This window comes from Mobula hypostoma, chromosome 25, assembly GCF_963921235.1.
Source record: "Mobula hypostoma chromosome 25, sMobHyp1.1, whole genome shotgun sequence".
NCBI classification, from domain to species: Eukaryota; Metazoa; Chordata; class Chondrichthyes; order Myliobatiformes; family Myliobatidae; genus Mobula; species Mobula hypostoma.
The window spans coordinates 12,673,748-12,689,772 of NC_086121.1; the positions used below are offsets into that span (position 1 = coordinate 12,673,748).

Genomic DNA, 16,025 nt, shown 5'->3' on the forward strand with positions numbered 1-16,025 from the left:
ATATCAAATGTGGTACATTTATTCAAGAAATGCAGCAGTCTTAAGACAGATAATTACAGGCTTGAGAGTCTGATACCAGAGTAGAGAAGTTACTGGGAAAAGAGCATAATTCATCTACACTTGGAAAAGCATGCATTAATTGAAAACTTTTTTTTGAAGAGGGAAAAAGTATGTTGATATGGTTTGCATGGGTTTCAGCAAAGAAGGCTGGCCTAAAAAGTCAGAGTAGGTGGCAAATTATCAAAATGGACCCAAAACTAAGGCAGAGGATGATGTGGAGGGTTGTTTTTGCAACTGGAAGCCATTGACCAGTGTACCAAAGTTTGGTGCTGGGACTCTTGCATGTTGTTATACTCATTAATAAATTGGGATGTGAATATAGGAGCTATGATTGGTGTGTTTGCAGATGACACAAAAGTTGGTGATGCTGTTAGTAGTGAGTTGGATACAGGACAAACCTTTTTAGTTGGTAAGATGAACAGAGCAATGGCATGTGGAATTCAATCCTGAAAAGCATGAGATTATGTATTTTGGAAGGATTAATAAGGGGTCTTTAGAGTATTAAGGATCAGATGGATCTCTATTTTCAAGCCCAAGGATCCCTGAAACCGACAGCAGATAAATAGGTGATTAAATATGCTTATGAGAGATTTGTCTTCATTATCTAGAACATAGTCGAGAAGTGCAAGGTTCTTTTAGTAGCATTGGTTTGGCTACAGCTGAAATATCGCACGCAGGTGCAGATCACAGTAGGAAGGACATGGTTGTAGTGGGGAGAATGCCGAGGAGACTGGCCAAAATCTTGTTTGGGATGAAGGGTCTTGCTTGTGAGGAGATCAGGGAATCTTTGGAGCAGAGGAGGCTGAGGGAGTCTTGACTGAGATGTATACCATTAAGATGGAGATAGGGAGGACACATGGCATAGTTGTATAAGACCAGGGGGCAAATGTGTAAGGTAAAATGGTTTACAGAGGACCTGAGGAAGATTTTTTTTTATCTATAGGGTGGGCTGTCTGCCAGCATAAGATGACAACATCCAAGTCAGGTGTATTTGGGATTTTTCCTTAGTCTGTGTATTGATTTAACTATTTTCAGGCAGCAAGTACAACCCAAGTTTTCCAGGGCAGAAGCAGAAAATAGTAATTGGGGATTTTAGCTCCATAGTATTACCCAAGGATTCCTATTGAAGAACCACCATATAGGAATGTCAGATTTTAGCAATGATAATCTCCATGTTTGAATCAAAATGAGAATCAGATTTATAATCACTGACGTATGGTGTGAAATTTGTTGTTCTGCGGCAACAGTAGGGTGTAAAGACATACAAATCTATAAATTAAATAGTGCAGAAAAGGGATAATGAAGTAGTGTTCATGGACCATTCAGAAATCTGATAGTAGAAGGAAAACAACTGTTCCTAAATCATTGAGTGTAGCTCTTAGGGTTCCTGTATAAATGAGAAGAAGGGATGCCCCAGATGCTAAAGTCCTTAATGATAGATGCTGCCTTCTTGAGGCACTGCTTCTTGGAGGTGTTCTTGAGGATGTCCTCAGTGGTGAGGACAATTGTATCCATAGTGGAGCTGACTGAGTCTATAACGCCTGCAGCTACTTGTGATCCTGTGCATTAGACGATCCATACCAGACAGTGATGCAACCAATCAGGATGCTCTCCACTGTACATCTATAGAAGCTTGCAATGGTGCATGGTGACATACAAAATCTCCTGAAATTTCTAGCAAAGCAGAGCCACGGGCTTGCCTTCTTCAAGATTGCATCAACATGTTAGATGCAGGGTAGATCCTCTGTGAATCTATACCTCAGGAACTTGAAGCTGCTCACAATTTCTACTGTTGACCCCTCAATGAGGACGGGTGAGTGTTCTACTGACCTCCACTTCCTGAAGTCCACAATCAGTCCCTTGGTCTTGCAGACACTGAGTTGTGAGGTTGTTGTTGCCATTCACAAATGGTAAACAGGTACTTTATAATGAGCTGTATCTACTTGTAGAACTGTAACTCTGTAAGGAACAGAACATTCCTGATTGGGAAGTAATTGGGAAGGAATTACAGATTCTTTCTATAAGAGAAGGTCTGGGTTCAAGATCCAAGTTTCAAGATTATTTATCATGTGTATATCAAAACATACAGTGAAATCATCATTTGCGTAACCAGCCATCACGTCCAAGGATGCACTGGGGGCAGCCCGCAAGAGTCACCATGCATTGTGGTGCCAACATAGCATGTCCACAATGCTCTGCAAATCAGCACAAAGCACAAGAAAACAACAACAGCAAAACAAGCCTCGGTCCTCCTTCCTATCCACATATGCAACCCTCTAACCCCAATACAGACCAGCTACGGCCTCCAGCAAACTCCGCCTCAGGTTTGCACACATAGGACTTTGGGGTCTGATCAATGGGCCTTGATTTCTCAACTTCCAATATGACCCTCAGGCCATGATCCTTGGCATCGATCCCAAGGACCTGCCAATCACCAAAGGCTAGACCTCAAACTCAAGTCTCACCAATTCACAAACTCAGGGGGGTCATTGGACCTTGTTCCTTCAGCCCATATGGAATTCCAATTCTGAAACCTGCTGACAACTCACTAACCCAGGGGAGGAGGATACCAGCCCTTATCCACCCTGGCCTGGTGACTCGGAGGCCCTCATCCAGCCAGACATCCTTGCCTGGTTGTCTGATGTCTCATGTCTGTTGAACAGAGACTTAGACTCCGGTTTGAACTCTAATTCCCTCACATTCCCATCTCTAAACTCTAACCTGACCCTTAACTCCTCTCTCTGTCCCAAAAACCATCTCCATGGACCTGAATAAACAACTCAATCTGAGTCGTGATTCGATAGTGATCACAGCTCGGTGCCATCTTGGAAAGGAAATACCACCTTTCCATACATAATGTTGATTCACTTTTGAAGGAATAGAATTCAAAGCAGAGAAATTATGTTTAAAAGACATAGGACACTGCAGATTCTGGAATCTGGAGGAAAACAAAAATTGCTGGAGGAACTCAGCAGGTCAGGTAGCATCTATGGAGAGAAATAAACAGTAATCACTTCAAATTGAGACCCTTCATCTGGAATTATTTATGATTAACACATAGAATCCTGGAAAGGCCATATATAGATTAAATTATAACTATGATTAGGTTAATATAGGTGTAATGTGTGGGTTGAATATGACACTGATTTAAAAACAGAACTTTTGTTCGGGTAAATTTCCAGGTTGGAGGCTTCCCTGACTTGTCTATTAGGGATTGTGCATGATTGTCATTAGTTTGAATTGGTACTTAATTGATATACTGTAGTTGATCCTGCACTATTAATTAATGGTGGTTATCAAACATTTTCTGTCACATTCTGAGTTGTTTTGTCCTTGTTTAATTTATTCACTCACCAAATTGATATTTGGTTTGAATACTTGGCGGGCAGCTATGCGTATAGGTAATGGAGTATTGGTAGATCATTACTATCACACTGGGATTTAATATTTGCTTCTCCTTAGTGACCAACTCATTGTTATTCTTGAAATCCACTCCAAACAGAATCACGTAGCAAGGATTGAAACTGACTAAACAAGCCCTGCTGAATTTACCTTTGGGAACAATAGTCCATACTCCTGGTAATATAAAAATGACATGTGTTCGTCCATCATTGACGTCAATGAAGACCTCGACACCATTATGATGGTGTGGAGACTGGCGCGTGATTTGGATTTAAGTGAGGGAGAGTTGCGCAATGTCAGCCTCACTCTCTCTTCCCAATTCACATCTGGATCCAGTGGCAAGAGAGAGTTGAGATAGCTGGAGATGAGACTAGGCGCAGTGGATGACCAGGACGTCTTCTGTGTCTTGTCCTGCTCTACATGTTCCACGATGCTTGCAGATACCGCCTTCTTGACTGTTGGACTTTCCATTGGTCTCGTCCGCTCAATCCGCCAGAGTCTGTCTTCACATGCTGAGATAGACAACTCCCTATCTCACTGAGGGTTTGAGACCCATTGGCTACTCCCACCTGGTTTAGCCGGTTTGTTGAAGCCATTGCCCGGGGTGTGGCCGCTGTCGCATGCAAACAGCTATGAGGAGCCACAGATGACAGCTGAGTGCCAGGTGGGGACCAAAGGTGGACTAACCGCCTTGAAAACGACACGACATGTTCCCCCACCAGAGGCACTACCCCTCCCTGACACCCCATACACCCCAAAATGACATACCGACATACTGAAAGGCCTAGATAGAGTGGATGTAGAGAGGATGTTTCCTATAGCGGAGGAGTCTAAAACCAGAAGGCACAACCTCAGAATAGAGCGACATCCATTTAGAACAGAGACAAGGAGGAATTTCTTTAGCCTGAAGGTGGAGAATCTGTGGAATTCATTGCCACAGATGACTGTGGAGGCCAGGTCATTGAGAGTATTTAAGGGGGAGGTTGATAGACCCTTGGTAAGTCTGGACATGAAAGGTTACAGGATGAAGGCAGGAGACTGCGTCTGAGAGGGAAATGGACCAGCAATGATCAAATGGTGGAGAAAGCTTGATGTTCCCAATGGCCCAATTCTGCTCCAGTGTCTTCTGGTCTTACAGACCTTCTGACCAAAAGACAATATGATTAGTGGAAAATTAAACCATGGTTGAATATGCCCAATGAGGTGTCTAGGAACTGCTAATACAGAGTGATGATCAATCAACAGTTCCAAATATAACAACTTAATGTTATTAACATGATTTGCTAAATGTTTTGGTATAAAATTAAGATTTATATTTTGTCAAAAGAGGAAGTAAAAGTAAATAAATAATAAATTGTCAGAATACTGTCACCAGTAGTCAATTCTTCTATGGAATGTGTGTGGAGGTTGATAATGAATTTAATTATTGCTGCTTAAACTCCAAAAATAATCTACTTTCGTTTTAGCAATCACAATGTTTCTGCAACTCCCTATTTCCAAAACCCATTTGGAGAAGATGACCTAGAGCTTCACGTTCCTTTGTTACCACTTGTCTATTTCTTACATGTAGTTAATACGTATCTTTTTTTTTTGCTCTTGTTTCTCCGTGCTTATTCTATCAGTTGGCATTAACTTCTAGTTAGTATGTTTCCATTGTCATTCTTTAAAACCTGGTTTCTCTTCTCTCATTTTATCTCCTGGTGGCTAATCTTTTCTGTGCTGCGTACAACTCAATAGCTACGGCTATGAATTGTTGATTTGCGTCGCTTTTGCATCGGTCCTTGTCACCTTATGTAACAATGTGTTCACGAGACGAACTTGTTTTAGGACTCTTAGAGGCAGGACCCCTTATTGCCTCACAGAAGGGGAGAGTACACTTCTTGTGACCTCATCAAAAGAGAACTCTCAGAACTCACTCCGAACTCCCCCGTATCCTAAACAGGCTCTCAAACTTCAGCATGAATAACCCCGCTGTGATCATAGACAACGGTTCGGGTATCTGTAAAGCGGGGATAGCCGGGGACAATGCTCCAAGGTCAGTCATTACATCAATTGTGGGACGACCCAAGGCCAAGGCGACCATGCTTGGGGCCGGGCACAAGGAATACTACATAGGAGAAGAAGCTCAGGCCAAGAGAGGAGTTTTGAATTTGAAATATCCAATAAAACATGGCATAGTGACTTGCTGGGATGATATGGAGAAGGTCTGGCGACATGTTTACGATTGCGAGCTCCGTTTAAAGTCACACGAGAGACCAGCCTTATTAACTGAAGCCCCTCTGAATCCTTTACACAACCGAGAAACCATGACCGAGATTATGTTTGAAAGTTTCAAGGTGCCCGCCATGTACGTAGCTGTCCAGGCAGTTCTAGCTCTGTACGCTTCCGGGCGAACGACCGGTCTGGTTGTGGACAGTGGAGATGGCGTGACTCACACAGTGCCCATTTACGAAGGTTACTGTCTCCCCCACGCTGTCTACAGGTTCGACTTGGCTGGCAGAGATATTACCCAATATTTCGTCAGGATCCTGATGGAAGTTGGACATTCCTTCATCTCCTCTGCTGAGAGGGAGATCGTGAAAGACATCAAGGAGAAGCTGTGCTACGTGGCTATTGACCCACAACTGGAAATGCGGAGGAGGCGTGAAGATGTCCAGAAGGAATACAAGTTGCCCGACGGAAACGTGATACAGATCCAAAGCCAGCGTTTCAGAGCGCCTGAGATACTCTTCTCTCCTGCTTGCGTGGGTTTCGAATGTCCAGGTGTGCACAGGCTGGTGTTCAAGAGTATCTCAAAATGTGACATCGACCTGCGGAAGTACCTGCATTCAAACGTGCTGCTGTCGGGGGGATCCACGCTCTTCCCAGGCCTGGATGAAAGGATGCTGAAGGAGCTGCAGTTCCTCGCTCCTGCGGGAATACCGGTGAAAGTCATCGCCCCTCCAGAGAGGAAATACTCCGTCTGGATTGGGGCTTCGATCCTAACATGCTTGACTTCATTTCAGGAAATGTGGATTACGGCTACCGAGTACCTGGAGATGGGACCGTGTGTTGTTCACAGAAAATGCTTCTAGGAACTCCTATTGCTAAAAATAGCAAATACTTTAATCGGTCCTGTTATTGTTGCATGAATAATAAACACCTGGAATTACTATATCTGTGAGTAGCTTTGTAGTATTTTATATTCTAAAGTTTATAAAAAGACAAATACATGACTTTAAAATAGAGATTTGGTAGCGTCTCGGAGAGGTACAGCACAGAAACAGGCCCTTCGGCCCATCTAGTCCATGCCAAAACCATTTAAACTGCCTACTCCCATTGACCTGCCTCATGTTCCCTTTAAACTTTTCACCTTTCACCCCTAACCCGTGACCTCTGGCTGTAGTCCCACCCAACCTCAGTGGATAAACCTGCTTGCATTTACCCTTTCTATATCCCTCATAATCTTGTATATCTCTATCAAGTACTTTGATATCTTGTGTTCGTTATTGGATCGGGCCTGCTTTCTAATACATGCATCATCTGAAGACTATGCTTAAATTTGACACATGTGCAAGTTAATGGAAGTTCAATTGGTAATGTGATTAATATAGAAATATGAACTCTATTTCCATGGAGGTCATACAAAATGGCTAAGGAGCACAGATTCAATTGTCAGAGACCAAATTTAGCACTGTTGGCTTTACACAAGTAGCAAACATGTATATTAGATTGTGAAGTCAAGTACCTTAGGTCAGAAAGCAGGATCAGAGATCATAGAATTGACTAAACAATCACATTTATATAATGTCTTTCCACAACTTCAGTGTCTGAATTTTAAAGAACAGATTTATATGGCCCCAATATTAGACCAATTTGGAAAATGTGGATCATGTCTAGTGCAAATGCTAACCTTGCCTGCTGTAGACTGGAAAGATGTCAGTTGGCAAATATTACTTATAAATACAAGATTCAATTCCCACCAGAAACCAGGTAATGCTACTTTGTAGTTGGGCAAAAATAAGAACAGCAGGAGCTAACCTGTTTAAAAGGCCATGAGATATTTGAATCGGGGATGGATCATGTCAGAAACAAAAAAAAAGCTTACAGCGTTATACTTCTCTGACACTACCCACTGTAATCCACAGGTTTTCCTTAGTAAGGAATCACCAGTACTTATGCATAGGTTTGAGGCTGCAATACAAATCAAGAGGGTGACATAATTGGAGCAAAGACTTGAAGACTGTGGTTAGGTGTAATTCCCATTTACAATTTAAAAGTGTAGATGACAAGATTTAAGCAGGGAACGAGTTGATAGTTGGGGAAGACTGCTCGCAGTTATTTATCTCATTGAACATTAAATGCATTTCTAAAGAAGGAATAAAATTTCTCTTACCATATTGCTACTTGTTCATTAAAACATGGCAAGGCAGTTTAGAGCCAATGACATATTTTTGAAATGTAATGCAGAGCCAATATTTCAGGCCATCAACCTTTAGTGGTATTGGCTGAGGGACAAACTTTTTAAAATACTTTTCTAATGGCACATGGCAATTTTGCATGAACCTGAGTGCAGAAGGTCTCTTGGTTAAGGACATTTAAAGAACATTACATTGAATAAGACCTGACAATACTAGAAATGCTCTGCGGGCCAGTCAGCATTTGTGATGAGAGTATCATAATTAATGTTTTAGTCAATAACCTTTCTAGAATTTTCTGTTTTTATTTCAGATTTATATTTGGAGTATTGCAGTAAAGTTCAGCCTAGTTTAGAATACAACAAAAAAGTGGGAAGGGAAGTTCTCTCTGAAGAGGGTTAGTCTAAAATGTATAACATTTTGGATGTGTCTGTGTAATGTGTGGACAATAACTTTCACCAATTATTTGTGAAAATGCTTGAAAATTTGAGTAATATCTTCTCAACCAATATACTGTGTCCCTCTTAATGATGAGCACCAAGTCAGCTTGTGCGTTTTTATGCAACATTCTGTTTTGCTTTCTTTATATTTATTTCATAATGAGTAAGTCCAGAAAGAATTGGTGTGTGAGGAATAAATTTTATCGTAATTTTATCACAGATAGCTAAAAGTGTTTGATCGCCTGAGGTGATAGATTAAGCACAGAAATAATTCCTTTGGTCCACCAAATCCATACTGACCAGCAAGAACCAATTTACACAAATCCTACATTAATCTCATTTTATTCTCTCCACATTCAAATCAAGCCCCCTTAGGTTCTACCATTCACCTACACACAAGAGTCGATATGAAGTAGTCAATACACCTACTTACTTTCTGTCCATTATGCCGCTGGCATTTAGAGCAGCAATGAAGGTCCTCCATCTCTACCTGCATAGAAGGATTCTTCATTACTGTTTCTATGACAACAGTTTTTTTTGACATGTCAGGGTTGTTAGCCCTGAGCTGAACCCCTGAACCTGGAGGACTGGTAGACCACTCTTAGTCTGGCATCTGTCCTTTGACCTGTTTGGCACAAGGATCTGACTCCAGCCAACACAGCTCTCCGTGTCATTAAAGCACGCAAGCCTCCAAACCCTACAACAAGGTTGTGGTCCTCTTGGAGGGATTAACCTACCAACATACAGTACGCTTATGCAGGATGTGGGAGGAAACTGGAGCACCCAAAGGAAGGAGAATGGGTAGACTACAAACAGACAAGACCAGAGGTTGGGTTAGACCCATATAACCAGAGATGTGAGGCAGCTGCTCTGCCAAATCTGCCACCTTGCCATGCTTAAAGCAGGATTTAGATCATTCAAATGAAAATAAAATCTGAAATGAGTTTTGGCTGCTGCATGCAAGGTCTCAGTGGGCAGCCATCTAAGAGAGAGTCAATTTCAAATGCGATTTTGATTCCATTGCACAGCACACGAGTTAACTTTGTTTTCTAAAATCTGAGTAGCCATTATTCTTTGACTGTGTGTTAACAATTTTCAGGTCAAATTTTGCAAAGATGTAGAGAATGTGACTATTATTTGTAATTTAAACTGAAGGGAATAGAGCTCTGAACAGAGTCGTTTACATTCATCCAATGTCGTCAGATCATGATAGAGGACTAATAAATTTCAAAGCAAGTAATATTCAGCAGAATAAGTTTCGTCATTGGCTTAAAAAGTGTTGCAGTAGATATCATCAGTGCCTGCAGCACTGGCCCTGCTCCCAAATCCATCTGATAAGCATGGGCATTTCTGCCATCTCCTCTCATCTTCAGGCCTTCGAGGGCGCTCTTCACATTAAGCTTTTATTTTCGATCCAGAGGCATTAATAGGCATATGTAAAAAAACTTTTTTTTAAGATTTCTATTGGGATCAATGCCTAATGAAACTGTTAAAACACTCCGCAGAATTTTGTACAGTCATTATTAACATTAAGTTAAAATTTGCTGCAGAGATGTTGGACTAGTTACTTTTTCCATTTCAGCAAGATTAATTTTTTTAATGCAAGGAAAAGTAATGAGTTACGTTCTAAAATGCAACTTACTGCACTTTTACATAGTCAATTTTATACTTGTAAGTAAATAAGTTTTAAAAATAGAGCCAATAAATTAAATATTGAGTACAATTTACAGCCAAATTAAGCCTAAAGACAGTGTACCCCAAATTCATAACTTTTCTTGCAATCCTTTTATTATATCTTTAGGTCAGATAGTTGCTAATGAATATGATGCCAATTTAAATTTAAATAATTTGTTTTTCTCTCAATAGTTTACATTTTTAATATGCACTTCTGGCAGAAATGGAAGTAATGCTGGAACTAAAGTCAAAAGTCTTTCTGGAATAATAGAATATTACTTCTTCCAAGAAGTAAAATTTACTGCCTTGATAAACAGCAATATCTCTTAGACCTGAGTAACAGTGCTCAGGTTCTTGATTACGCCATGTTTTCAGTGCATTTAGACTGTTCGATACAGTATTTGTTTATACAATGCCAAATGAAAATTGATTTTGACAACTTATTTTTAACGTCAAGTCTACCAGTTACTACTGCTGTAATATCTAATGACCTAACAATGATTCAGTGTATTTAGTTGGTTTTAAAGTAATGATTTCTTACAGTTTATTCTAGCTCATTTCCGATCTCCCTCATCTGAAGTCTGACTTAGAGGAATACAGACTGCCAATTATCCTTTACATTCTAACTGAATTGATCGCTTAGTGTTGGCAGTCCACTTTTGCAGAGGGGTTATAACACAGCTATAGTGCCACTCATTAATTTTTGCAACCAATTCAGTGCTTGCTTTAGGTAGCTAAAAATTCACTCAAGACATTATGATACTGCCATTTTTCCTGAAGTACATATAAGCCATACAACTTTGAAATTAGACCTATCTGTGCCCTATTGTTACATAGTCTACATTTAGAAACAGGCTATTTCATCCACTAGCATTTACCATAAATCCACCGACTCTCATAGCTACCCAGCTTATACCTCTTCCAACCCTTTCTCCAGTAAGAATGTCATTGCTTCTCCCAATTTCTCCTACTCCATCACCTCTGATCTCGAGATGAAGTCTGACACTCCTAGACATGTGAAATGTCCTCCCGTTTCAGCAAGGGTTGCTGCCCTTCTATGGTGATTGATAGAACTCTCCCTCATATTTCCTCTGTTTCTCAGACTTCTCTCATACCATTTCCCATCAAACAGAACCGAGATATAGTTCCCCTCATCCTTACTGCTCACCCAACCAGCCTCCAGGACCAGCACACGATCCTTCCTTCAGCTACAACAAAATTCCAGAACTGGCCACAACGTCTCCCACCCCTTTCTGCTTTATGGAGGGACCACTCCCTCTGGGACTTCCTAGTTCACTCATGCTTCTTCATTCACCCCTTCCTGACCACTGGTTCTTCATCTACAAACATTTGAGATGAACCACTTGTTCTTACATTACTTTGCAGGGGATCAGACGGTGCTTCCACATTAGACAGAAATTCATGTGCATCTCCTATAACCTCATCTACTGCATTTAGTGCTCTTGATGTGGCCTCCTCTACGTCAATGAAAGCTAGTGCAGATTAGATGACCAATTCACAAAACACTTGTGCTGTCCATAATGGCATTCCCAAGCTCCCAGTTGCATGTTATTTCATTTCCCCTTCCCCTTGCCAATCCAGCCTAGCCACCTTCAGACTTTTCCACCGTCAGGATGAGGCCCAATGTAAACTAAAGAAACAACACCTCATTTTCTGTCTGGGCAGTTTACAATCCAAATAATACGAGCATTGACTTTACTTTCAATTTAATATAACTCTTACCTTCAGTTTCCTCCTGTCAGTGTATCACTTGTGTTGAACCGGCAACCCCTTCCAGTCCCTCACCACCTATTTTTACCCTCCTACTCCTCCTGGTTCCATCTACACATTTTACCCACTGGCTCAACCCCCACTCCCAACAAACTCCCTCGTCTGGATTCGGCTCTGATTCCATATGCCTTCTGCCTTTCTCTGCTCCTCCAGCAGTTCCAATTGTCACCTCCCTTGCTTATGAGATTCCAGTACATGTCGCCTTTGCACCCCTGTTTATCACCTTCCGACGACTTGTCTCCACCCTTACCTTCGGGGAACGTAGGAAGGAACAACAAGCAGAATGCAGGAAAAATTCAGTGGGCCGGGCAGCAACTGGGATGGAAATGGACTGTTGACGGTGTGAGATGACACCCTTCATCAGAAGGAGATGCTTATACTAGTTTTCATGGATTAATTTGCAGAGGAAGGTACACAGATTGAGGTTTTATTGTATCCTTTTCAAAGATCAAAGTAAATTTATTATTGAAGTACATGTACAGTATATACAACCCTGAGATTTATTTTCTTGCGAGCATTCACAGTAAATACATTAAACACAATAGAATCAATGAAACAGCACACCCAACAGGGCGGACCATCAGCCAATGTGCAAAAGACAACAAACTGTGGAAATACAAAAAGAAAGAAAAAAGAAATAATAATAATAAATAAATAAATAATAAATATCAAGAATGTGTAATGAAGAGTCCTTGAGTGTGAACCTATAGATTGAGGGCACAGTTCAGTGATAGGGTGAGTGAATTTAAGTTATCCCTTCTGAGCCAGATGGTTGAGGGGTAATAACTTTTTCCTGAACCTGGTGCTGGGTGCAGAGGCTCCTGTACCACCTCAGTGAAAAGAGAGCCTGGCCTGCATGGTGGGTGTCTTTGAGAATGAGCGCTGCTTTCCTGCAACAGCAATCTGTGCAGTTCTGCTCAATGGTGCAGAGGGTTTTACCCATGTGAACTGGGCCGTATCCAATACTTTTTGTAGGTTTTTCCATTAGGGGGCATTGGTGATTCCATACCAGGCCATGATGCAACCAGGAATATACTCTCCACCACACATCTATAGAAGTTTGTCAGAGTTGTAGATGACATGCCAAATCTTCACAAACTCCTAAGAAAATAAAGGTGGTGCAGTAACAAACAAGAGTAAATCTGCAGATGCTGGAAATCCGAACAACACACACAAAATGCTGGAGGAACTCAGCAGGCCAGGCAGCATCTAGGAAAAGAGTACAGTCAATGTTTCGGGCTGAAACCCTTTGGCAGTGTTTTTTTTCATAATGGCACTTCCATGCTGGACCCAAGCCAGTTTGTCTGAAACTATAAACCGAGGATTTTAAAGGTGCTGGCCCTTTCCACCTCTGATCCCCTGGTGAGGAATAGCTCACAGGCTTCCTGTTTCGTCCTCCTGAAGTCAATAATCAGCTCCTTGTTCTTGCTGTCATTGACTGAGAGGTTGCTGTTTTGTGGCACCACTCAGCTAGATTTTCAATCTCTTGCCGACATGCTGATTTGGTCAATGACAGTGGTGTCATCAGCAAACTTAAATATGACATTGGAGCTCTGCTTGGCCTCACAGTCATAAGTATAAAATGAGCAGAGCAGGTGCTGAGCGCAGAGCTTCGTGGTACAGCTTGATGGTGCAGATTCTAAAGGAGATGTTATTGCTAATCCGAATTCACGAGGGTCTGCAGGTGAGGAAATCGAAGATCCAATTGCACAAGGAGATGTTGAGGTCTAGGTCTTGAAGCTTATTGATTTAGTTTCGAGGGGATGATAGTATTGAATGCCAAGCTATAGTCAATAAAGGGCATGCTAATGAATGTATCTTTGCTGCCCAGACGTTCCATGATTGAGTGAAGAGCCTATGGAATGGCATCTGCTGTTGTGATGATAGGCAAATTGAAGCAGATCCAAGTTGCTTCTCGGGCAGGAGATGATCTGTTTCGTCACCAGCTCTCAAAACACTTTATCGTGGAGGATGTAAGTGCTACTGGACTATCGTCACTGAGGCAGGTTACCACGCATCATAGTGGCAGAGAGCCAACTCGAGCTAATAATTTGTGAAAGATACTAATGGAGCGGTGCGAGCATTTTCCTGCTTAATTAGCAATTACTTACAGATTCAATACATGCACGAGTAAGCTTGTAATCACACCACCTCTTGTCTGCAAATGTGCGAACAAGCATGGAAGTCACAAAGCTGCTGGTTGCTCTTTACCAGTGATTTCCTAACTGCACCATGGCATTGAATTTCCAGAGTCTGTCGCAATTCCCCAGCACTTAAAATGGAAATCCACTAACACATCCTATTTTGAAATTACTTGAGGTTACTTGAGTATTTTAATTATGCTAAAATGTAATTTTTGCCAGCCGGTGGTGTAGTGGCATCAGCACCGGGTTTGAACCTGGCCAGCTCCTTGCATGCTTTTCCACCCATGCTGGTTGAGCATCAAGTTAGCAACTGGGTCTCATAAAAAAACAGACAAAACGCTAAAGACACGGCCACAAGGCGTGGAGAGGAATAACAACCACAACAAAATATAATTTTATTAAAAAACATTAATTTCTGTGTATTATAAGCAAATGTTTATTTTTTTTTTAATTGCAAATATGTGGTGTATTTGTGATAGTTTTCTATATGACAGTCAGAGATGTTATAATTTTGTAGTGGGGTATACCAGTGGCATGGTTTAACTAACGACTAATGTTTTAATTTCAGCTGTTTATGGATACAGCTTGATCCAAAGTACCCCACTGATGCCTAATTTGTAATGTTCAGCACTTTCTTAAGCTTTTGCTGCTAAAGATGTTGATGCCTTTGCCTTGCAAGCTCAAACTATCACATACAAATTAGCTAGGTGTATTCTTTGAACAGAAATCAATGACAAATACGGATGACTCAGAAATGACCTGTCAGTCTAGGCCAAAACCTTCAAGGAAAGCCTGACCAATGCTTGAACCAGTATCAATGTACATTCTATCTATCCTATATCGGTAGAAACAGGAATCCCTGTTGGATTGTTATGAATTCACTGACTGGGAGGTGCTCAAAGCAGGAAGCAGCCTAGCGGAGGCAACTGACGTGGTCACTGACTATATACTTTTCTGCGAAAACATGATCATGCCCAAAAAACCTGTCAAAGTATTTTTCAATAGCAAACCTTAGATCGCAAAGAATCTGAAAAACATATCTAACTCAAAGAAAATAGCCTTAACTCTGGCAACAGGACTGAGGCTGAACAAATAAATAAAACAAGCCAAAAGGGTCCATAAAGAGAAGGTGGAAAAGCTCTTCCAAGAGGGCAAAGCTGGAGGTGCCTGGAAAGGTGTCAAAACAATGACCGGCTTCCGTAATCACCAGCCTCCATCCTACCTAAGTTGGGAGGAATGTGTACAGTTTGCAGAAGGACTGAACAGCTTTTACTGCAGGTTTGATGAGTACAACTTCACACTGGAGATGGAGAATCTCACCACCACTCTTCTATCAGATGCATTAAGCAGCACCAATATAGAGTTTCATCTGAGAGAGGTGGAGAGGGTACTCAGGAGAACAAACCCCAGTAAAGCACCAGGTCCTGACAACATCAGTGGATGGTTACTGAAACTCTGCTGTGGACAACTGTCAGAGGTTTTCTGTCATCTCTTCTACTGCTCTCTGCCTGATCATTCCATACCAACCATTTGGAGAACCGCCATCATATGCCCAATTCACAAGAAGAGCAATCCCACCTGCAATAATGGCCACCGTCCTGTAGCTCTAACATTTCTGGTAATGAAGCCCTCTGAAAGGCTCCTCCTACCACAGCTAGGGGTGATGGGAAGTGAGCTCCCTGATGATGCAATACTAACGTCACTGCACCATACCTGCACACTCCTGGAGAGGCCCGGATCATTTGTTGGGATGTCGTTTGTGGACTTCTCCAGTGCATTAAACACCATGCAGCCCCATCTCATGAGACATAAACTCCGGCAAATGAATGTAAACCCCGACCTCATACTCCTCGCCCTCTCCTTCCTCTCAGACGGACATCAAAAAGTGAAATATAATGGTTATACAAGCACCAATAGCCAAGTATCAACCGCAGCACTACACGGTTTGGTTATCTCACCAGTCTTGTTCACACTGTATATAGACGACTGCAGAAGCTCACACCCAGACATGCAGTACGCCAACTACTCCGATGACACAGTCATTACTGACGCTACTAACTCTGATGACTGCATCAATGAGGAAATCAATACGTTTGCTGAATATTGCACAAACAGCT

At 41.7% G+C, this 16,025-nt stretch overlaps 1 protein-coding gene across 3 annotated transcripts; it reads left to right on the forward strand.

Moving 5' to 3' along the window:
• The first annotated feature begins 268 nt into the window (after positions 1-268).
• On the forward strand, positions 269-6,536 carry LOC134337849 (actin-like). Of its 3 annotated transcripts, none has more exons than XM_063033155.1 (2): positions 269-278; positions 5,431-6,536. In XM_063033155.1, exon 2 carries the CDS (start codon positions 5,544-5,546, stop codon positions 6,534-6,536), a length of 993 nt encoding a protein of 330 aa, XP_062889225.1. In that variant the 5' UTR covers positions 269-278; positions 5,431-5,543. The 3 variants fall into 3 exon arrangements, with proteins under 3 accessions (XP_062889225.1, XP_062889224.1, XP_062889223.1); XM_063033153.1 differs by lacking the exon at positions 269-278 and having other exon boundaries at positions 5,421-6,022; positions 6,209-6,536; XM_063033154.1 differs by lacking the exon at positions 269-278 and having other exon boundaries at positions 5,412-6,536.
• The last annotated feature ends 9,489 nt before the right edge of the window (positions 6,537-16,025 follow it).

What these genes read in the sequence shown, in the direction of transcription:
- LOC134337849 (XM_063033154.1), top strand. Translation starts at nt 5,421, where the DNA reads ATGAATAACCCCGCTGTGATCATAGACAACGGTTCGGGTATCTGTAAA.